General features: G+C 40.4%; 1 protein-coding gene across 3 annotated transcripts in view; it reads left to right on the forward strand.

Annotated features, from left to right (window-relative positions):
- ITSN1 (intersectin 1) overlaps nt 1-24,085 on the forward strand; it is an 83,494-nt gene that overhangs the window by 56,760 nt on the left and 2,649 nt on the right. For 2 of the 3 annotated variants that reach the window (XM_079974883.1, XM_079974882.1), the window contains exons 29-38: nt 12,126-12,247; nt 12,870-12,976; nt 14,083-14,266; nt 16,011-16,109; nt 17,315-17,482; nt 18,686-18,898; nt 21,049-21,170; nt 21,950-22,032; nt 22,119-22,202; nt 23,096-23,269. In XM_079974883.1, coding sequence (XP_079831009.1) covers nt 12,126-12,247; nt 12,870-12,976; nt 14,083-14,266; nt 16,011-16,109; nt 17,315-17,482; nt 18,686-18,898; nt 21,049-21,170; nt 21,950-22,032; nt 22,119-22,202; nt 23,096-23,269 — 1,356 coding nt within the window. Of the gene's footprint in view, nt 1-2; nt 4,624-12,125; nt 12,248-12,869; nt 12,977-14,082; nt 14,267-16,010; nt 16,110-17,314; nt 17,483-18,685; nt 18,899-21,048; nt 21,171-21,949; nt 22,033-22,118; nt 22,203-23,095; nt 23,270-24,085 lie in introns of those variants that run through there. The other variant, XM_079974884.1, reaches the window with a different exon arrangement.

Below are 24,085 nucleotides of genomic sequence, written 5' to 3' on the forward strand. Positions count from 1 at the left end.
AGGAATCATATGTTGTCCATCCCCCACTCAGGCTTGAAAGTCCTCAAAGAGACCCACTATCCCATATCACTGTCCAGAGGGATGATGGGAGATGCAGCCTTGATCATGTGACTTCCAGCATGATCATCTACTGCCTTCTGAGTAGAAGAACACACTGCAGAGCAGTTTACCTCATTTTACATTAGTTGCATGTAATCGCAATGTTTTTATTTAATATCTACAGATATAGATGCAAAATTACAAAAAGACAAAAAAACAACAACACAGGATAGTGGGTCCTTTTGTGGCTTTCATAGTTACCCACCTATTTCTCCACCTTGGCACAGGTGCTTTCAGTAGTAGAAATATTTTTAAATGCCTATTTTAGCCTTTTAAAGAAAAACAAGCATTTTGTCATTGCAATTTTGTAATTGCAAAAAGACCCACTATCAAGGAATGCTGCATGTGCTATTAAAATTGTTCCAAATGTCCATAAATCTGAGACTTGTATTTTTGCTTTTCCACTTGTCCCAATGTTGTTGGTGTCTGTCTTTTTTTTTTTCTTTTTGTGTACTACTAAAACAGGATTTAGTCTGGTTTGGTTTAACGGAAATTAAAATGTGCTCAATTACAAGTTCAACTAAGGTATTTTGTTTCTTGTACTGTTACATGTTCTTGTAGTGAATGTTTGTGCGTGTAATTCATCATGGATAAGAAATTAATTTCCTTCCATGTGCAAGAAAGAATATACATGTATAATGCAGTTATTCCCATTATGTTATATTTTGCACTCTTATTTGTAACTACATATAGTAAGCACCTTTTTGTTCTGTGTCTCAGATTTTATTTTTTATTTTTTTGGCATTTTGGTATAAAATCAAAAGAGTACATTTATCTGTTTCTTCAGAATTAACATGACTTTTTTCAAGTTACGTTTTATCATCACTGTTACGTTAATAACTATGGAACAGCATCCCTTGAGGAAGTAATTATCTTATCTTGACAAAAAGAATGTATAGAAATACCTTCCTGCAATTAATTTCCAATGTTTACATTTTTTAAACTAGACTGTGGAATTTATACAAGTAACATTAAATGGAGCTTATAGTCAAATTTTATGTAGCTGTGCTGTACTCTAAGCTATGTTTGTCTTTTAAATATTAGTTATAAGCTCTTTATTGCCTGGTGCGGCCAGCACATAGGAAGAAAAGCCCTATGCCTCAAGCACAATATAGCAACTCTACTAATAACTTTAACATTTTTCTTTTTGTTTATGTATTTCTTCTATTTCTAAATTTCATGCTGGCGATGTAGAATTCCTTTTATCTTCATTCATGTGGTGCAAAGAACAAGTGAAGTTCCTTATTCAATTGCACTTCAGTATTTTAATTGATATGAATGTAAAATATATAAATATATGAAACCTGCAGCTTTAACAACTGTAATACAGCCTTTACAATTAGCTACATGTATAGATAATTAAATTCTTCATATAAAAGCTAGACTAAATGTCTCTGTTTTATTGTTACTGTGTATATTTAGCAAGTGACACTAACTGCAAGAGAATAGTCCAAACTTCAGGTTTTTCATTGCTGACCAAGATCAGCAGTGGCTACTTTTTAAATACCCAAGGACAGCTGGTTGTTTTTCAACATGCATCCCTAATGCCAGTGTTTCAGTAATGCCATTTTTAAATGGTTGCTGTGGGGTTTTCATCTTGTTATTATAAAGGTGCTGCTTTTTATCCATTATATATGAGGTCACTTATTTGTTTTCTTTGCTCCTTCTCGATTGTGGTCTCTTTCTCGGTCAATATATTTTTGATTACATAAAAGAACATTCCCTTATCATCCGATTCTGCTGTACACTTCAATAGGGCCACATTATTTTATCTAGCATGATGTTTAAAATACCATTCTATACCTTTTATATCTAGAGTGCCTGCCACTTAACTTCCTAACAATCATTTAGCCAATTTCATGTGCGTTGCAGTGAATTAACAATTTAAAATAATCGTAATAGTCTAATTATAAACAACAGTTCTGGGCTATATAGGATGATAAAAAGATGCAAAAAGGCAATTGAACCTGGCAGTGTTTTTTAAAAATAAATATATTGATAATTAAAATGTGTTTTGTGAGACCATAGTAGAGTCAACCATTTGAAGACCGTGGAGCCCAGCTAGCACTGTGATGTAATCTTGTCCAGCATAACCAACAACATGAAAATTGGCAATGGGAAGGCAGTGAAGGGTTAGCTGCAACAACTTTAAATTAACTTACCTTACCACCATAACTAGGGCTGCCAAAAGACTGAAATGAAATTAACACCCTAATCCCCAGTGTATTTTGTGGTATCGAGTTCCCTTGATTTTGATTAAATTGCCATCCATTCCATTCACTGCAGAATATCAATACACTGAGGTTTCTCAAAGTGGTCAGTGAATTATTTAATGTTCTGGACTGCAGAATCTCAGTGCAGAGTAGGCCTTCTTCAAAGTGCCTTGTGGCCTTCTAGGGCAAGAGAAATCTAATCCTTGAAGGAGTGTGGAAACTGCATGTTAAGATTCCTTTAGGAAGCTTAACCTTATCCTCTATAGTTTTATGCACTCATGCAGAAGTACTTCACTAGACAAGAAAATGACCTTGTCTAATTGTTGATGAAATGATTACTGTAAAGCCTTTGCACAATTAATCCTGTAGAAATGCAAATGCTAATAACAAACTAGACGGAATATTTCTTCTGGCCCCTGAGGGATGTTAAACTCTGAAGGCATGCACTTTGTGAAGACCCTTTTATAAATTAAACCAGATTATTGAATGATAAGGTATCTGAGGATCAAAATGGAGATACTACATTTTATTTTTGCCTTGGGACCCAGCATTGTGGACTGTCTCTACATCTCTACAATGGAAGCATTATCTTAACACTGAGCTGCTACCATGTAGCTGTGATGATTGGCTGGTGATCTTTAAAGTTTCAGCAGACAAAAGTAAGCTTTAGTAGCACTCTCCAGATAGTAATAATCTAGAACTTGGAGGCACAAAGCACCTTAAATGGAACAAGACTTTGATGAGAGTATTAAGGATAAATTCAACAGGTTTTCATATGTATTTACAGAACTCGTGAACCTTGAGAATTTCTCTGCCAGCATTTAGTTGTGCACAGAGTGATAATGGGGTATTTTAAAGACACTTTCAGTAGCTTCAACTTAAATGCCCTAATTCTTTTTCTAGGATTGATCCACCTGATTCAGTTTTAAGTACACTGAAGATAAAGTTTGAGAGCTGCATAAAATTGAAAGTTTAAAGTGGATAAAATTGAAAATCCAGCTTATTTTATTTACTTATTTTAAAAAATAGTCCTCTCAGTGGTAGCTTAGTGTGTGTGGAATGACCTCTTCACTGAAGAACTGCTGCCTCCAACCTTATGTATTTTAGATGCCTGGTAAAAACTTACCCTATTTGTCAGGGTTTTAGAAGCTTCTAATGCAGCTAACAATGTTATTTAGGTAATTGATGAGAGAGATTCTTAATGTTTTGCTTATTATGTAATTCATTTATTTTTTGTAAACTGCCCTGTGGCTATTTTAGTGAAGGGTGGCATGGAACTCTTAATAAAGAAAGAAAAACAAGCGTGACAGCTAAAAGAGCTTCTGGACTTGAAGAGACACTGTAAACTATCTGTGTTTGGATTTTGCTCTCATACTTCTTGGAATGGTGGGTGAGAGGTGCTGCAGCTACTGCCGCTCCATTACTTCCAACCTCTCAAACTTGGCATGGGAGCGTCATTTTTATTCTGTGTTTAATAACATGTCATCGAGCTATGGTGCTAAATAAATTGGTCTAACCTGTAATCTGTTTACTGGGAACCTTACAAGACAGTCAGGCAGTTGAAGTACAGAAGCAAGTACACAAATATTTTGTCAAAGTTGGTAAATCCAGTGAAATATTTAAATTCAGTATGGATCAGCAAGAATTAATCCAAGGGAAATTGTTCTGTTGGACTTGTGCCTCCAGTCTATAATTTATATTGTTCTGATACAAACATGAGAGATCTGGAGGGTGGCAACATGAGAATGGGCCTTTTCTGTGGTGGCCCCCTGTTTGCGGAATGCTCTCCCAAGGGAAGCTTGCCTGGCACCTTCATTCATATCTTTAGGTGCCAGGCAAAAACATTCCTCTTCTCTCAGGCCTTTGACTAAGTAAGCATTTAGCCTTTTAAGCTCTGCAGGGTGGTGGTTATTGCTTTATTCGTTATAATGTTACATATTTTGATGTTTTTATACTGTAAGCTATCCTGTGATCCTCTGATGAAGGGCAGTATATACTTTTAATAAATAAATAAAACAGAGGAACAAATATAGCCTGAAACTACAGGCCTGTTCATCTCAAAATTCTGGCAAAGCATCATCCCAACATTTTGCTGTTAAAACTTCAGATGTGGGCTGAATCTGAGGGAGGGTTTTTTCCAGATGGAAATGCAGGCTTTAGAGCTGGGTATTTCTACACCTCTTGTGCTAGGATTTGTATTTCATGTATACATTAATGCAGATGTCAGTCGGGGCATGCTCCCTTCGTGGACTTCAAGGCAGCCTTTGATAAAGGTGATTGAGAAATCAAAATAAAAACTTCCTGAAAGCAATGTTGACTGCAGATTATTGACAGCAATTAAGATACAGTATGGAGAATAAGTGCTATCTTCCATAGGCTTGCTGGTTAAAAAGTGGTCCAACTACCTAGGTAGTGAAACAAGATTGCATCCTTGCCCCAATTTTTTTTTTTACGTATTTTTAAAATAACACGTGAGAACCCCCTATCATTTAAACAAAGCAACGTTTTCGGTTTTATTATGAGTATTTAGTGATTCTCTCCCACCCTCACATAGGCTTAACACCACTTGCCCACTGCCCTGAGCCAGAAGTCTTCAGGCCACAAATTATTATAAGGCTAAAATGATCATGTTTGGCCATAAGTCACCAAAGTGCATATGATATATTGACAGCCATAGAACTGGAATGTTATTTTCTAGAAGCGTCTTTTGTTATGTTGAAAATAGAGACAATGTCTCATCAATTTATATGGACTTGTTAAAGGACCTGGCTCTACAAAACCAAAATTTCATCCAATGATAATGGCCTTTTCAGGAATTATTTCAATGGAAGACTTCTACATTTGCTCCTGTAAGTTCATAAACTTTGGTCCAACCACCAGAAATTAATTATTCACTAATACAAAAAAAGTAAGAGCCACCTTAGATTACGCTGATATGTGAAGCATGTTTGCTACTGTGTGTCACTTGACATTGGGCAGTTTTAACACCAATGGGGCCCTTTTGTATGTGCTCCTTTCTTTACTGCCCGATTATTGGTTTGTTTTATTGTTTTTGTTCTGTTGCATGTTTTGTTAAAGCCAGTGATCAAAACAAACTTAAATTGAATGGATAAACTAGTTACCCATGAACTGCATGTGTTGAGTAGAGAACAGAAGTCGGAAAGTGAGCCTCGGGATAGGAACATAGTGTGATTTCAGTGGCTCTACTCTAGAGTATTACGAACACTGAACATTCGTCTCCCCTCTCCTATACATAAATCTCTTCGCTGCTCATTTAACCTGAATATGAATGGCCCATGCATTCCTTACTTTCAATGTAAAAAAACTAACCAATTACTTCAGATCATGACTTTGAACTCCTCTTCAGAGAGTGTGTGAATTCAAAGAAGCAAGAGATGCTTGATTTGTATTGCAGAAGACCTATTGTTTTGGACCTGGGTTTGTTTTAATCACTTGGCTGCATCTCCAGAGCAGTGAAAATGAAAACGAGAACTGGTTTTCTGGGCCAAGATTAGGGAATTCCAGCTTTCTGCGTCAACAGGAACAAGAAAGAAAGTAAATGCAGGGCAAATGATCAAAAGCTATTTGTAAGGCTAGTTCTTTGGAACCCAATCTGTTCAGAGGTAATGTGCTTTTGAGTATCAGATGTGTGCTGCCACTGCACACACCCTGATGGCGAGAGAGAATGTTTCTGTGAACAATTGAGGCCACAAAATAAAAGGGCTGACAGTGGTTCTATGACATTTTTAAGAAGAATCTGAATTTATGTGCAGTAATTTGTTGCTTAACTACATGTTGACCAGAATGGCAGAGCAGTCCATTTACAAGGTCCTGAATTATAGTAACTTGCATACTTTACATCTGTGAGCTGACACCAATGGATCAATTGGTTTCATCCCACCACTGTCATTGGGTAATAACTCCATTAAAACCAAAGGCAGGTAGAGCTGGCCCCCTCAAATTCTAACTTCACTCTGATGTCCATAGGAAACAACTCCAGGTCTTTGAAGTTTCATAAGTTGAGTCTCTCCCATTTCTAGAATCCCATCACTTGTCTCTTCTCTAGCAAATCACCAAGTTTACTAAATTAATTGGATAAATTAGTGCAAGACAGCCAGAAAAAGAGAATATTGTAGCATCCAGCAGCATTCTAAGAATATGGCCTTCCATTGAAATGGTACCCTAATTATGCTGGTCAAGTGTATTGAGCTCTAAGGTGCCACAAAGATTGTAAGGTATTTTGCATATTTGAAATACTATTAAAACGATCTTCATACAGAACTTGTCATTCATTACAAATTGCCATATTAAAATTCTGCAATAATCATATACATCAAGGGTAGCTAACCAATGACCTGTGGGCTGTATACAGTCAAGAGGTTTTGGGTGATCCACAGGGATCTCCAACAATTATGTGTCTTAATTTTTATTTATTTGTTGGTGATTTTCTCTTTCCCCTGCTCCTATATACACTTTTTCTGTGGTTGATTACTTTCATTGGGCTTCCCTGATTGTCCTTGGGTTATTTTCTCCACATTTAAGTCAGCTGGGGCTTCTAAACTACCCGTATTTTTCGCTCTATAACACGCACCCGACCATAACACGCACATAGTTTTTAGAGGAGGAAAATCTGTAGGCATGCCACCCGTAGGCATTCCCTCCATAACACGCACAGACATTTCCCCTTACTTTCTAGGAGGAAAAAAGTGAGTGTTATGGTGCAAAAAATACGGTAATTGATTATTTCCTGTTGCTGCTTCTGTTATTAATAGTGCTACTTATTAGCAGACTGTTCACTTAAAAAAAGGATAAGGAAAAACTGATAGAACAGAACAGACTGACTTTGGATGGAAGACACAATACGTTATCTTATTAACCTTTATTTTATTCAGAAAAATATACTGTAATTGAATCTAAAAATTAAAAGAAAATACAAATGGAATGTGTTTGGGAAGGGATTAGACTGACTTTGCATAGAAAGAAAATGAAATATATGAACTTTCCACTTTGGACAGGCTCTCTTTTCCGCCTCCGCTACACCCATCTTACCATGCAGCCCTGTTTAGGGAAGTTTTTAATGACTGATGTTTTAATGTATTTTTAATCCTTTGTTGGAAGCCGCCCAGAGTGGCTGGGGAAACCCAGCCAGATGGGCAGGGTATTAAAAATTGTTATCATTATCATTATTATCATTATCATTATCATTATAATAATATTATTATGCAGCTCTTGGAGGGTTGATCATGGGTCAATGCAGCCCTTGGCCCAAAGAACATTAATCACCCCCTGATATATATATCATTAACCTCCCTTGGAGATAGTTATTGTTCTAGAAAGAGATGCATTCCTAAACAGAGAAAAAGGAGATGGCCGAGTGATTTGTGATTTTTCATTTGCAAATGACACAGTGTTTCATTTTTGAAATGTGTTACTTATTTTCACAATAAAGTAGAGAAACCTGCTGCTGTTGGAACTGAGTTTTGCTTCTTAAATTATTTTCCTCACATCCCCAAGATTCTTAATGTAAAAGCTGTTGTGTTCTTCTGTCCCAGCAATATTATGGAGGGAAATTAGTCGTTTTAAATGTTAGGGTGTGAAATGGCTAGCAAGTAGCTTAACAAGAAATTGAACTTCATCTTCAATTTGATTAAGAAGTGGCTATAACTTAAGATGACACTTCCCCTAAGACAAGCATTCCACTAACATTTTATTTGATAAAATATCTCAACTGTATTTGATACTTCCGTGTTGTTGACTGGCAACTGAAAGCAAAACAAGGAAATATCCATCTATCTACTTGCCTGTCTCATGTTCATATTGGTCTTCTAGTGAGATGCAAGCTGACACTGGAACAGCTGTCAGTCGAACATGAGACTCTTAATATCAGGGTCATGAGTTTGAGCCCCACATTGGGCAAAAGACTCCTGCAGTGCAAGGGGTTGGAGTAGATGACCCTTGACCCTACAATCCTGTGACACGTGACATGGATTCTTCATCGTAGCAGGGAGTCAGTTAGAATAGCACAGCACTGTGCGTCCCTGTGCTGCCAATTGCGTTCGTGCTTATTCTGAATTGCAACCGACCTTCAAGTAAATGTGATAGTTTCTGCCCACGTTATTCCGTTCTTTCCTATGTTAGACTGTAGACTCCTTGGGAACAAGAATATAGCTATCTTACCTACGAAACTCATTAAGGAGTCATGCCCACTGATGGCACAGAATACATAATAATAATTTCCTATTGCCGTATTTTTTGTTCCATAAGTTGCACTTTTTTCCTCCTAAAAAGTAAGGGGAAATGTCTGTGCATCTTATGGAGCAAATGTGTGGTTGATTGCTGGCCCCCTTTCTGGCCCCGTCCCCTTGCCCATGCCTCCATTGTTGAATGTTCTGCAGACGGAGGCTGTTTGTTTCCCCAGTGACATGTGACTGGCTGAATAGATTATCTGTCTGGAAACTTTAGAAATGGCTCCCTTTCCTAAAGAAGCTGCAGAACTGTGAGTTGAACCCCTTTGCAAAGTAACTTTGAGCTGATCCTCAAAGTTGAGCTGATCAACAACTTTGAGCTGATCCTCAAAAAAAATGGGGCTTTTCCTCTTTGCAAAAGAAGCTGCACAACTGTGAGCTGATTCCAAAAAAACCGGGGCTTTCCCCCTTTCCTCCTCTAAAAACTTGGTGTGTCTTATGGAGCAAAAAATACGGTACCTGCTGTTGCAAAGGCTGGGAATGCTTAAAATCAAAGCCCAACTCAGGCATTCACGGTAGAGAAGCAACTGCTTCTGTGGGACATCAGTGAGCCTAGTTCCTGCTGTGTGAGAACCAGATCTGTCTTTGCCCCTAAAAATGGCAGCCTAGCAGTTTTCACCAATTTCCAGCAGTGGTGCAGGCTGTTGGGATAGCATGTCGGCTTGAGACAAAAATACATCTGCTGCAGTTTGCCCTCCACATCAGCACAGTATGCTGAGTGAGGGGGCACAAAATAATATTTTTATACAGGGACCCACTCAAAGTTAGGCCGTGATCAGACGTGTGATAGAGTGGCCACAATTATTATGTACAGTGGTGCCTCGCAAGACGAAATTAATCCGTTCCACGAGTCTCTTCGTCTTGCGGTTTTTTCGTCTTGCAAAGCACGGCTATTAGCGGCTTAGCGGCTATTAACGGCTTAGCGGCTTAGCGGCTATTAACGGCTTAGCGGCTTTAAGAAAAAGGAAACAAACTCGCAATAACTCGCAAGACGTTTCCTCTTGCGAAGCAAGCCCATAGGGAAATTCATCTTGCGGAACGACTCAAAAAAACGGAAAACTCTTTTGTCTTGCGCGTTTTTCGTCTTGCGAGGCATTCGTCTTGCGAGGTACCACTGTATTTAGGGCACCAAATCGGGTCCATACAATGGTACCTTGGAACTCGAACAGAATCCATTCCGGAAGTCTGTTCAATTTCCAAAATGTTCGGAAACCAGGCTCCTGCAGCCAGTCGGAAGCCGCGGAAGTTGCGTCGGATGTTCGGGTTCCAAAGAACATTCACAAACCGGAACATTCACTTTCAGGTTTGCGGCGTTCAGGAGCCAAAATGTTTAACTCGCAAGGTGTTCGGGATCCAAGTTACGACTGTATTACTAAAATCTGCTCCTGTCCACATGATTGCCATGATTATTAAGTATGAGTTAAGTATCTCTCAACTGACTTGAAAAGCCCCCTACTGCCAACTTGTCGCTCATTATGCTGAAATAATACTATAGGTTGTCATTATTATTTTTAAAAGAAAACGCTGCTTTAAAAAATGATGAAAACTTCTGAAAAGTGATATTAATAATTAGTATAGTATATGATTAGGTCAATAGTATAGAAGAGACATACTGGTGTATTACCTGATGTAAGTACTTTTAGTTACTTAATGGCAGTACTCTTCAGTCATTGGGCTGCCGTTTCTTCCTTACTGACAGATCAAAAGGCAGGAGGCAGCATCAGAAAGGGGACGGCATGTGAAAAGATACAAACCAAATCCCACTGAACAGAATGGGTTTATTGATGAAGAACTGAAAAAGTAATAATACAATACATTTCAGCTAAAGTCTTCCTCCAGGATGAATCTGATACTGTGTTTCTTCAGAGAGAATAGCGCCCCCATATTTGTTATTTGGCTCCATCTGCAATCAGCCCAAGCTGGCATGGCCAACAGCCAGGGATGGTGATGATGAGAGATGTAGTTCAATGTCTGGAGGACCACAGGCTTCCTACCCTGACCTTGTAGAGCTAATTTCACTGATACCCTGGCAACCAACTTGAGCAAAAAATACCCCACTTAAACTGCCTAAAATTAGCAGTGTGTTATTGGGGCTGCAAACTGACGTGAGACTGTGACTTCTGTTCTGTGAAAGAAACAACTTGGATGAGCCATTTCTAAAAAATTTTTTTTGGCTAAAGTCAGCTACCCGCATATTGTTAGAGCTGGCTATCAAAGAAAGGCTACCTAAAGAAATCTTAATTTAAAAAGAAGAGCATTGAATTGGAATGCCTCTGAGGAATATTTTGAATCAAAATATGTTTTATCATGATTTTTATGGTACAATAACAAACCTCCTTATTCAGCAATCAGCATAAGCTTGAGACTTGCCTCTTATTGCTATGAGTACAGATTTTAATAATATATTATGCCTCTCTTCATCTTGCACATGGGGCTCCAAGGTGAACAATTGCTCAATATAATTTTTCCCTAGCTATAGGGCACCTCTCCAGAAAGATCTGCATTTGTGGGTTTGTCAAGCTTCAGATTTGGATCTTGGGAACATACAAAGCTGCCTTCTATTGAGTCTGATCACTGGATCTTCTAGCTCATTTTTATCTACAGTGACTCTCCAGGGTGTCAAACAGGCCCTTTCCCAGAATTAGCTAGGGATGCCAGGGATTCAACTTGGGACCTTCAGCATGTAAAAAGTGTGCTCTACCACTGAGTTACTGCCTCTCCTCAAATGGTGTTGGCCATTTGTCTAGTTGTTAAAGTCTGTATACCAGAGTAGGCTCTCAACTTTGGCATCTAAAAGCATGACACTCAGATCCTGGTGGAAATGAGTTGCTTGTCACATCAGAAAGAAGAGATCACCCTGAAGTCTTAATGTAAGCTTTATTATTATTTTTTAATTTAGCAGTTTTTTAGATTGGGCTTCAGTTAAGCATCCTAGGTAGCGTAAGATAAAGAATGATAAAATCTCAGTGTAAATTATAAAACTCAATTTAGATAAGCAAAACGGGGCACCTGTGTAAAAATTCAGTCCACAATTTAGTGAAAGTATTATAGTTAATATCGCCAGTTCAAAGATGCTTTCCAAAGCGCTATCAACTGAAAACTGAATCCAGTGTACAATTGCTTGAGAGACTATTCCTTCCTAGGTGTAGAAACATAGAGTGTTCTGTCTCAGTAACACAATGCAAGGGAGGTGGTTCCAACCAATGCCTTATAATTTACCTTTTGCTGTGTCTGAAAGCTTAGTTTGTCAGCTTTAAATAGGTTAGCACAATAGACCTAGTTCTGGCTGACATTGCAAGTCGTTGTCACTTCAGACACATGTTAAGCCTCAGCCTGCACTCTGAAGTGGTTGGATTCAAACACAGGTTTACCATCTCCAAGAGAATTATGCCTTGGGCGCAGTTTTAATACTCTTTTCAAACAAGCCAGACACCCCACACATTCCATTCTGTGCTATTTGTAGCACAGATAACAAGAATGGTTAACTCAGCACTGTAACTTGCCTTTTATGAGGAACTGGGTTAGTGTTCCAAAGAGTGAATGCTGTTCCTTTCCTTGTGTTTTCCAGGGTGTGCTGATCTGCACCTCCTAGACATGTTGACACCTACTGAAAGGAAACGGCAGGGCTACATCCATGAACTCATAGTAACAGAAGAGAACTATGTGAATGACTTGCAGCTGGTAACAGAGGTGAGGCTGACTGTATACATTTTAACAACAACTTCTCCTGGTGTGTTTTCTCACCCTGGCCTCATCGTAAAAGGGGTCAAACATGAAATTTTTGAAACCCGGAGCTCCGGAGACCTTTGCAGGATTGAATGGGAATTGTGCAACTTGAGAACTTTGGAAATCAAAACTGTGTGTCCCAGTTATCCCATGATCAATAGCTTCCCTGAAGGAGACTGCAAACGAATAGGAAAATAAAAGGCATTTTTGTTCACTGTTTTTCTGAAGGCAGTGTTTTTGGAAGGGACTAAAAAAATACAGTCTAAAATCTAACAGTTTATTGCAGTTTCCTGTAGGAGAAGCCAGCATGTAGTCCCCCACCATCAACTATTCTAATAGGTGTGGATATGATCCCGCTGCAGTTAAGGCTATTGAACTCTGATTGCTTTGAATTGGAGAGTTAAGTATCTTCTGCTGAAACCAAAGGAATTAAAAGTGCTTATCTTTGACTGCATTTCACTCCATCAAATGATCAGAATGAGGCAGGAAGTGAGATCTGCAGAGCTTTAATTCAAAGCAGTGGCTGCAGATGAATCACAGTGAATAAGCTTATTGTGTGTTCTAAATTGTTCCTTTGAATCTCCAGATCTTCCAGAAGCCACTGATGGACTCCGAGCTGTTGACAGAAAAAGAGGTTGCTATGATTTTTGTAAATTGGAAAGAGCTGATTATGTGCAATATCAAATTACTGAAGTAAGTTGCTTTTGAAAATGTTTTATTGCCAATTACATATTTGGATGCTTTCTCCTTCATTTTTCCTCATTTTTCAGCAGCACATGGAAAGAAAAAATATTGTAGGGATTGAAATAATGCATTAAGTCTGTTTTTTTCTTTCATGATGATGGCTGAATATGGTTTGTGCAAAGGGGGTGTATATAAATCTTTACATAGGTGGAACGTAATTGCAAAATATGATGGTGCAGTAAAGAAGCAATGTGCATTTACAAAATTTCCCACCAGATATAATTTTGAAGTCAAAGTCAAGTTTTTAATGGGCATGTTTCTAGTGAGACACATTACACTCCAGCGACTTATGAATCCTACTGTGCAATTTATTTTCTTCTTTTTTAAGCAGTCTCTTCTTTTTGTACAGATCTTGGGTTTGTAAGTGGTGGGAATTTTTAACAGGCCATTTCCAAACAAGCAATGGGAGATCACTACTCACATAATCCTCTGTAACCGGCTGGCTGTTAGGTGCTTAGGAAACACACACTACGCAAGGGACAGGCAGGTGGGACAAGCCACATGTCAATCATCTGGTGTCAGGAGCTTGACAAGTGTGCTGTTGCACCCACCTGCCAGAGTTAACCTGCTAGGCCAAAGAAGTTTCCTACCCCTGCTCTATATTAATGCATACATTATGGCTAACCTGTTATGGTTTGATTGATCTCAATATCACTCAAAGCAAAAAACCTCAAAGCAATTTACAATAAGACAGCATTGTTTCATTACCATAATAGATCTCTGCTGCTTTTATATGGAAACATAGTAAAGGTAAAGGGACCCCTGACCATTAGGTCCAGTCATGAATGACTCTGGGGTTGCGGCGCTCATCTTGCTTTATTGGCCAAGGGAGCCGGCGTACAGCTTCTGGGTCATGTGGCCAGCATGACTAAGTTACTTCTGGCGAACCAGAGCAGCGCACGGAAACGCCGTTTACCTTCCCGCCGGAGCGGTACCTATTTATCTACTTGCACTTTGAGGTGCTTTCGAACTGCTAGGTTGGCAGGAGACATAGTACAACTATATTAAACTGAACATGTATCAACATCTCTCCCCGTTTTCTGTTTTGCGTTCAGGGCGCTGCGTGTTCGTAAGAAAATGTCAGGAGAGAGGATGCCTGTCAAAATGATTGGTGATATCCTGACAGCACAGCTTCCACACATGCAGCCTTACATTCGATTCTGTAGCTGCCAGCTGAACGGAGCAGCCCTCATCCAGCAGAAGACAGACGAAGTCCCCGAGTTCAAGGACTTCGTTAAAGTAAGAAAATATCCACGTTGGTAATTTATTCAAAGAAACTTGTGCATCTACTTTCTGGGTTTAGTTTATTTAAAAAGAGCCATATAGGAAATGTAACCAAAAGCAGCTTCACACATTTTAACTGATTTCTCTGCATTTGTCCTATACTAGTGACCAATTGACTGGAGATTAGATGAAAGTGGCAGTGGAGATAGTCACTACACTGCCACCTAGGGTTGCCAACCAGGATCCTGATTCTGTCATGTTCCTCTATAACTGGGTCATGGTTTAGAGATCTGTCAACAAGCCTTTTGACATCTTTTCAAACCGAAGTCCTCTGTACAGTGTGGCAGGTTGCTTTTGAAAATCAGCAGAGTTTCAAAAACAGTTTGTGATTCAGCATGGCAGACTGCTTTTATATATATATATCCTCCTTGAGTACACAAAAGAGGCATGAAGAGTTCTGCTTGTTCGGGCCAAGGACCCATCTGTTCCCAAAATCATGTTTCCAAAAGTGGTCAACCAAATCCAATAAAAAGCTGTTTGTATTGCCACGTTGTGGAAAAATTCTGTACTCTTGCTATGAATAGACAATAGAGGTTCATGGCAAGCAAGCGAAGAAAATATATCTATTATATAATAATATATGCTCCCCCAGGGCACAGTGCCTATGTGCTGAAGGACATAACAGAGCCTTGGTTCTTCCCCCACACCAGTGTGGATCTTAGACTTTCAGAAGTAATGACAGAACTGTATGAGTCTCTCATATTCTGCCTAGCACTTCCCTCCTCGTGGTCACAGGATATTAGCTCTCTGTTCCCCCTAATGGCCTGATGCGATAGTTGTAGTGTGCCTATACACATGCACCAGGGTAGTATAGAGAACCCTTCTGCATGTGGGTATTGTGCCCATTCAGGAAAGGATTGTACGCAAGAATTGGAAATGGAAATTCTGTCTTTTTTACCCTTGCTTATGTGAATTGGTTATAAATGCTCTTCGGCTTTGTATCCCCTTCTTTCCATTCTGGGACAGGAGCATGGGGTGGGAGGGGGGTCTTCCCTTGCCCATTGTACTTGTGGAATGATGGCGTTATTTTGAGAGTTCTGTTTTTAAAACCTAGGTGGCTTTCCCCCTCCCCTCCTTCTCTTTTGGCCTTGCTGAAGCATGTGTGTTGACAGATAATTAGATACAGGAAGGTGTTAAATGCTGAATTTTCACTGCTCTACACATTATAGACAGTGTGATTCCTCCCAATACAACACATAAATGGAATAACATGTGGTATATCAACACAGGCCTCAAAACACTTGAACAGTTGTTTCCTTGAGGCATACGCTTAACTGTTTTACAGAATCTTAGAGTACAACAAACAACTAGTAATTGTGATCCAGGCCTCATTTTTAAACTATTCTGTCTCTGCCACCTAAGGGAAACAATGTTTGAGATCACATAATAAAAAGTCTACTTGGATTTAAAATGTTGACTTAAATGTGCCAATAAAAGAACCGCCTGCTTATTTCCAACCACAAAAGACCATTTATGGCCTCGAGAACAGACCTAGCCTTTGTCAACGTTCTGAAGGAAGAACACTTCACAACTGGTGAGCAGCCACTGAAATTGCTTCCTGGCATGTCCTCACCACTCCAAGGAAGCCACATTTGTAGAGAATAAATGGAGACCACAGTGTGCTTTGGGCATTTTTGTAAATACTTATGTCTGACCTTCATAAACTAGCTGCCAACATTTTTTGCTCTCAATATTTCAGAGGTTAGCTATGGAGCCTCGCTGTAAAGGAATGCCATTGTCAAGTTTTCTGCTAAAGCCTATGCAACGAGTGACGCGATACCCTCTGATAATTAAAAATGTAAGTCCTTTTGCGAACGTGTGGTAATATGTTGCCAAAACTGCTATTGTTAAGAAGCCAGAGTCAGAGTTTAAGTTTTTCTTGCATGGGATCCGTATTTCTATAGTCTATTAAGTCATGAGGATGTGCAGTATGTCTGAATTCAAACCAAAGATGCAAAGGAACAATAGGGAGCACATTAAAAGTTAGTATTCTTTCAACTGGGTGCCCTGCACTACTTCTGGTGTCTTCTATAGGACAACAGAAAAAGAGAGCAAAATGCTGAATTTTTGATGCAAAGGAAGATCTAGAAGCACGCTTAGAGCTCCTGATTCTTCTTCTTCTTCTTCTTCTTCTTCTTCTTCTTCTTCTTCTTCTTCTTCTTCTTCTTCTTCTTCTGTCATGGCTTGAACTTTTCCATACATGAAATTGGGCTCAGGACATGGTGGTCTGCCTAGAATGGCCCAGCAGGCCAACTGCTTGCTGGGCCTACTGACTGTGAGTCAGTAGATTAAGAATGACTCCCCTGAAGACCTCAGTGATTCAACAGGGATATAACCAATTAGGGGGCCCTTGGGGTATCTTGAACCCAAGTTGTTAAAGGCCTTATCAATTAATACAGGTACCTTGAACCTGGCCCTGTAATGTCTAGGCAGCTGGTGCAAGCTTTTGAGCATGGGAGTTATTTGCTGGCAATAGTCTTTTCCCATCAACAGTCTAGCTGCAACGTTTTGCACCACTTGGTGCAAAAGAGAAATCCTCCCCCTTCTTAGTGCAAGTTGCTTTCTTTAGTTATGTGAATTGTTTATAGCCTGGGGTAAGAGGACTGTTCTCTTCCTCATCTTTCTTCACTTCCAGCATGCAGTTTAATCAGAAGGATAGACCCTGACCTACAGGGCAAAAAGTCCAGTGGGGACTGATCAGGCCCATTTTTCTTTAAATAAGTGATTGTGTAAGAGAATGAAATGTTCCATTTCTATTAGATTAACACAGGGAAGATAAAAAAGGGATTGATTTGAAGAGAAGTAATCTTCATAGCGTTTTGGCAATCAAGAGGCAGTGATATTTTTCTTTTTCATTGATTTAGGGCAGGATTTATTTAATAACATTTACTTTGGGTGCTTAATGTTCTTTATATCTGTAAAGATACATTTAATTTTTCAGGTGCTTAAGAAGGAATAGATATGCAGTTTTATAAGAACCTGATCCAGTTTATTTGCCTGCAGATATTAGAAAATACTCCTGAAAATCACCCTGATCACAGCCACTTGAAACAGGCTTTGGAGAAAGCGGAAGAACTTTGTTCTCAGGTTAATGAAGGGGTGCGTGAGAAGGAAAACTCAGACAGGCTTGAATGGATCCAGGCTCACGTTCAGTGTGAAGGACTATCAGAGGTAAAGCTGAAATACGTAGAATCAGACTGTAGTTACTAATCTTCCAGAAAAGATGGCTTATGAAACAATGCTGATAAACTTCTCTAGCTAAAGAGATGCTGGTAAGTCTTCACAAATTCATCCTGCTCTTCATTTGGCATTTTTTCCTGCCAATTTTCTCTTTCCACTTATCTCTTGAACCCCTTACATCAGCCATCTGTCACTTAACATTTCTGCAATGAAATGAGGACCACAGCTTTTATTCAGTTCATAATTTCCCTCTCCTCCCCCCAATAAAGTATGTTGCAAAATCTAGTTTTGATTCAGAAAAGTTCAGCAAGTTCTGTTTACGAAGGATGCAAAGTGGAATTGTTAGCCATATCACTCTAGGATAATTGAGAAATTTCTGGAATGTATAAAGTAGGCATTCCAGACAAATAACCACTTGAAATTCTTGTGCATTTGTTTTTTACTTACTTACTAAGGCCCATCAACGTGCCTTGTGGTTTTAGCATTTTGTGGTATAAAAGCAAGACAACTCCCTGCCCCCAAAGAGTGTACAGATTACAATTCAGCACAGTGGAGGGAAATGGTCAGCTAAACTAGGTGAATTCATTTTAAATCTTTGACCCCAATCTGTAATAACTCACCTACCATGTTTGCACATCAGGTTAAGGTACAGTGCACAAGCCGGAACGAGCTGCTGCCATCTCATGTTCCCCCTTTTTCACTGCACATGTGTGTGGAATGGAGATGGGGAGAACATGAGCCCAGTGATCACGGCCTCTCATTCCTACTTGTGGACATCACACTAAACTATGGCTTAGTTTGAGCTGCTAATGCAGCCATTAACTAGGTCCGCACATTCCTCCTACATTGTACACAAATGTGTAGCACCAGTGAAGAAGATCAGCCATCAGTCAGAATCCTTCTCCTCTCATTGTAAGTAAACCCACCCTTGTTTAAGGGTACAAGGGCAAAGGGATAATTCTAGGAATAACGGAAGTGTCCCTGCCATTCCACCAAGTGCTAGCACTTCACTGCTGAGAGTCAAGCACTAAGCCATCATTATGCCTGCAAATGAGCTGAAGCTGTTGCCATATTTCTGCAGATTCTGTCAGTTTTCTGCAGCTGTATCCAACAGTATCAGAACAAGTATATTTTTATTCATCTCACTTGTTGTGGTTTCCCCCCCTCCCCACCCTCCCTTTCTGTTCCCATCAGCAACTTGTTTTTAACTCTGTTACAAACTGCTTGGGGCCACGCAAATTTCTACACAGTGGGAAACTCTACAAGGCCAAGAGCAACAAGGAGCTGTATGGCTTTCTGTTCAACGACTTCCTCCTGCTGACACAGATAATAAAACCTCTCGGCTCGTCTGGCACAGATAAGGTCTTCAGCCCCAAGTCTAATCTGCAGTATAAAATGTACAAAACGGTAAGAATTTATTTTAAATGGAAATTCAGAAATATTGATAACATCCAATTACTTTTTCACGTGAAAAAGGTGTTTAGGCAACACAAGAAATTTCTTTGTTGTTGTTTAGTTGTGTCTGACTCTTCGTGGCCCCATGGACCAGAGCACGCCAGGCACTCCTGTCTTCCACTGCCTCCCGCAGTTTGGTCAGACTCATGTTTGTGGCTTCGAGAACACTGTCCAACCATCTCGTCCTCTGTCGTCCCCTTCTCCTTGTGCCCTCAATCTTTCCCAACATCAGGGTCTTTTCCAGGGAGTCTTCTCTTCTCATGAGGTGGCCAAAGTATTGGAGCCTCAGTTTCAGGATCTGTCCTTCCAGTGAGCACTCAGGGCTGATTTTCTTCAGAATGGAGAGGTTTGATCTTCTTGCACTCCATGGGACTCTCAAGAGTCTCCTCCAGCACCATAATTCAAAAGCATCAATTCTTCGGTGATCAGCCTTCTTTATGGTCCAGCTCTCACTTCCATTACATCACTACTGGGAAACCATAGCTTTAATTATACGGAAATTTCTTATTTGGATATATTTTCTGTATAGGAAAACCACATGGACACCACAAATGTGTCTGTTTTGCAATATGAGGTGAGATCTTTCCAGGCATATTTACCAGGTGCAGGGAACCTTTGGCCCTCCAGATGCTGTTGAACTACAACTCCCCTCACCCCCCCCGTCATTAGCAATGCTTGCTGGGGCTGATGGCAGTTGTAATTCAGCAACATCTGGAGGGTCAAAAGTTCCCCATACCTCGTGTATTCTAACAGTGAACTCACCTGATGATTGCCAACAGGACTGTAGTCAAATAGGGCCACTGTGGTGTCAGCACATGCAAGGAAACAGCAAGACCTGCAAACATATGAAAACCTTGGGGGTGGCAACTAAGGCGGAATCCCTCAAAAGAACCTAGTGAGGATGGAACAAACAGACACAATGATAAACTGGGAGGGGGGCAGGAAGGGAGAATGGAATAATAGCTTCCTAGCTGACTGCAACATTGTACAGGAGCACTCCACTCAACAAGTTTTGATGCAGCTTAAATATAGCCCTTTTTTTAGGTGCACACATAAGTACACAATGATGATGTAAAGATGTGAAGTGAGAATGCCCACCATGTAATTGGCTGCATGTAATAACCCTGGTTTAGTTACCATATAATATGTGAGCTAACCCCCTGTTTTTACCATGCCGGTGAATAAAGAAAAGCATAGGTTGCTACTTGCTATGAGTGGGAGTAAAGCTGACATTTAATGCATTATTGACACATTCCTTCAAGGAAAAACATCACAACATTTCTAGCTGTAGAGTCCCCACCCTGCTCTATCATCATTATGCTAAAGTCTTGTGTGGATATTGGCCCAGGCCAAAGCTTTATCTGGATTGATGCCCAGGCTAGAAACTTTCAAATATTTTCATGGTTCAGGCAGATAACGCCAATGAGTATATGTATCTTAATCCAAAAGAAAAGCTATACTGTGTTAAGGGTCCAGGTTTCTGTTAACTAGCCATAGATGGTTGAAAAACACATCTTTCTTGTTTACTTTTATTGAGTTTTGGATTTGCTTTTGGGATACCATTTCCCTCGTGCAGTCTGGTAAGATGCTTATCCTCTTTCTTTATGGTAAAGTCTGTGAATGCTAAAAATCACGTAGAAATTGTACCATGCTAGTAGAAAACAGTGGGATCTGCAACAAAATGTTGCACTGTAGAGTTTTTGTAATTGTTTTGTTTTCTCTCTATATATATTTATTTCAGTATATTATTGCACTATGTGTTTTCAGTAAGAAGATTTTTTAAAAAGTATCTTAACAATCGCAACAGCTAAAAAGTTTCATACTCTCCCTTAAAAATTGGTTTCTGAAAAATGGTCCTGGGTGGGATGGAGACCAGAAATGAATTTTTGTGTGAAAGGATGTGTGATCTTTCTTCTGGTACTGATCACAAATTCCTGGGCTGAGCATGTGCTCGGAGGCACTCCTAGTTCTTAAGGGTATGTCTGCCCAGCTGTCCCAAGCACAGCATGCTAGTCATTTTTTTTTGCTGAACTTGACTCCTGTTATAGAGCATTCATTCTGACTTGACCTAGCTTAACACCTAACTATTTTTTTTCTTGCAGCCCATATTTCTAAACGAGGTCTTGGTTAAACTGCCCACGGATCCTTCTGGCGATGAGCCCATCTTTCATATCTCTCACATTGATCGGGTCTACACACTCCGTGCAGAAAGCATAAATGAAAGGTAAAAAAATATCTCTGTATTGGCACTGAACATAATGGGAATATGGGAATATGTAAAAGCTCTTTTACACACACACACACACACACACACACACACACACACAGTTTCATAATGAGATTTCTTCCGTTTCTGATGTTGCCATCTTTTTTACTTGCACTTTCCCTGATTTGTTTATCCTCCCCTAGCAACCATGGGCTGCCTGCTTTGAGTCTTAGAGAAATTTTAACTGGGAAAACAGTGCAGGGAAAAAGGTTAAACCTCCTCTGTACCAGCACTACTATCCCAAACTGAATTGGGGTCCCTGTGGCCAATATTAACTTGAAAACATTCAACAATGGCAATGAAGGTCCTATTCCCAGATCTCTCACATCACATCCATATTTCTCCTGAGAACTAAACATGCAGTCGTACCTTGGTTTTCAAACAGCTTAGTTCTCAAATGTTTTGGTTCCTGAACACCGCAAACCCGGAAGTGACTGTTCTGGTTTGTGAACTATTTTTGGAAGCTGAATGTCCAACGTGGGTTCCTCAACTTCTGATTGGCTGCAGGAGCTTCCTGCAGCCAATCAGAAGCTGCGCTTTGGTTTCCAAATGTTTTGGAAGTTGAATGGACTTCCGGAATGGATTCTGTTCAACTTCCAAGGTATGACTGTAATGCAAAGACGTTAATGCCATTATCTAGATCTTCTTCCTACCTGCATGCAGTCAGCTTTGCTCACTTACATGTACTTCATAATGATACGTAATTTCCTTTTCACCTTCTCTTTCTCTCTCTCAAGGACGGCCTGGGTTCAGAAAATCAAAGCTGCTTCTGAACTTTACATAGAAACAGAGAAGAAGAAGAGGGAAAAGGCCTATTTAGGTACCGCAATGGGGGTACAGTATTTAGACGTTTTCCCCAAAATTTCAAGAGAGTATTTTAATGACTCTTGCCTGTTCTTGCCACAGTCCGATCCCAAAGGGCAACCGGTATTGGAAGGTTAATGGTGAACATTGTTGAAGGTATTGAACTGAAGCCCTGCAGATCCCACGGTAAGAACTTCATTTCTCTCTCTGTGTGTGTGTATATAAGAGTGTGTGTTGTGTGTAAAATGTGACAAAAAGAAGGGAAACTTCTTGGGTGCTTTGATCATTTAATGTAAAACAGGTAGTCAGGGGGGAAATGTTAAGTTCTGTAAAATGGTGTTTTGTTGCACTCTATATAGACTGATATAGCCAGCAAATTTTAGAATAGTGTTAGTGATTTTCACATGGTAAAAGCCTCCCATCAGCATTAGATGCCCCCTTTAGCCATGTTTTGTAGCTTGCCAGTCCCAGCTCTTTCTGCATTCTCAGGCACACAGTCAAACATAAGGATTACCGACCACTACACCCCCCCCGGAGAAATGTCCACCCAAATTTGCCACCCATGGTATTCATGGCCCTATTTATTGGCCAACACCATGAGGCAAGGTGAGCCAACCTCCTCAGGTGGCAGGATCCATAGGGGCAGATCTGGCACCCAAATGAATGCATCATTTGCTGTTGCTGCTGCTATTCTCCCTCCTTGTTTCCAGTGTAGAATTTCACTCCCCCCTTGTTCCTGGTGTAGGTTTTCCGTCACCCCTTCTTCCTTGGCGAGCTGGTGGGGTGCCATTTTGTGGTTCCCTTCTGGTGCCAAAATGTCTTGGGCCAGCCCTGGCTGGGTCAGATTTGATGTAGAAAGCAGTCTTGTATACCTGATGCCAGATTCAGTTTTGGCGCACTCACCCACAGGCAGCACAGGCTGCCCGATGCATTTGATTGTTTTCTTCGCTAAATCAAATGGTGGAGGTACAAAAAGCCTTTTCCGATTCTCTCGTGTCAAAACCACAGAAGCAAGTTACCAAATTTGTGTGTGCAAATGTTTGATCATGGCTGTGCATCTACTTGCCTTCTGCTTTCAGGAAAGAGTAACCCATATTGTGAAGTGACGATGGGCTCTCAGTGTCATATTACCAAGACCATACAGGACACACTGAACCCCAAGTGGAATTCTAACTGCCAGTTCTTTATCAAAGATTTGGAACAGGATGTTCTTTGCATAACAGTGTTTGAGAGGGATCAGTTCTCACCAGATGGTAAGTGACACTCTTGCTTCTGAGCTTGGTCTTTTGGTTATGTACACATCTATGTGAGTGTACGACAACGTAGGGTATCTCATTTTTGCTGTCCCTCTGCTGAGGTCCGTGTGTGTGGGCTCAGGCTCTATCTTGGTCTCTAGACAGGAGTGAAAAAAACTCCTAGAGACAGTACATGATTGGGGACACGGGTGGCGCTGTGGGTTAAACCACAGAGCCTAGGACTTGCCAATCAGAAGGTCGGCGGTTCGAATCCCCACGACAGGGTGAGCTCCTGTTGCTCGGTCCCTGCTCCTGCCAACCTAGCAGTTCAAAAGCATGTCAAAGTGCAAGTAGGTAAATAGATACCACTCCGGCGGGAAGGTAAGCGGCGTTTCTGTGCGCTGCTCTGGTTCGCCAGAAGCGGCTTAGTCATGCTGGCCACATGACCCGGAAGCTGTACGCCGGCTCCCTCGGCCAGTAAAGCAAGATGAGTGCCGCAACCCCAGAGTTGGTCACGACTCGACCTAATGGTCAGGGGTCCGTTTACCTTTTTACAGTACAGTGGTACCTCGGGTTAAGTACTTAATTCATTCCGGAGGTCCGTTCTTAACGTGAAACGGTTCTTAACCTGAAGCACCACTTTAGCTAATGGGGCCTCTTGCTGCTGCTGTGCCGCCGGAGCACGATTTCTGTTCTTATCCTGAAGCAAAGTTCCTGAAGCACTATTTCTGGGTTAGCGGAGTCTGTAACCTGAGGCGTATGTAACCTGAAGCGTATGTAACCTGAAGCGTATGTAACCCGAGGTACCACTGTACATGATTGTTTCCTGCTCAG

Source organism: Podarcis cretensis, assembly GCF_951804945.1.
Source record: "Podarcis cretensis genome assembly, chromosome: 4".
Taxonomy (NCBI): Eukaryota; Metazoa; Chordata; class Lepidosauria; order Squamata; family Lacertidae; genus Podarcis; species Podarcis cretensis.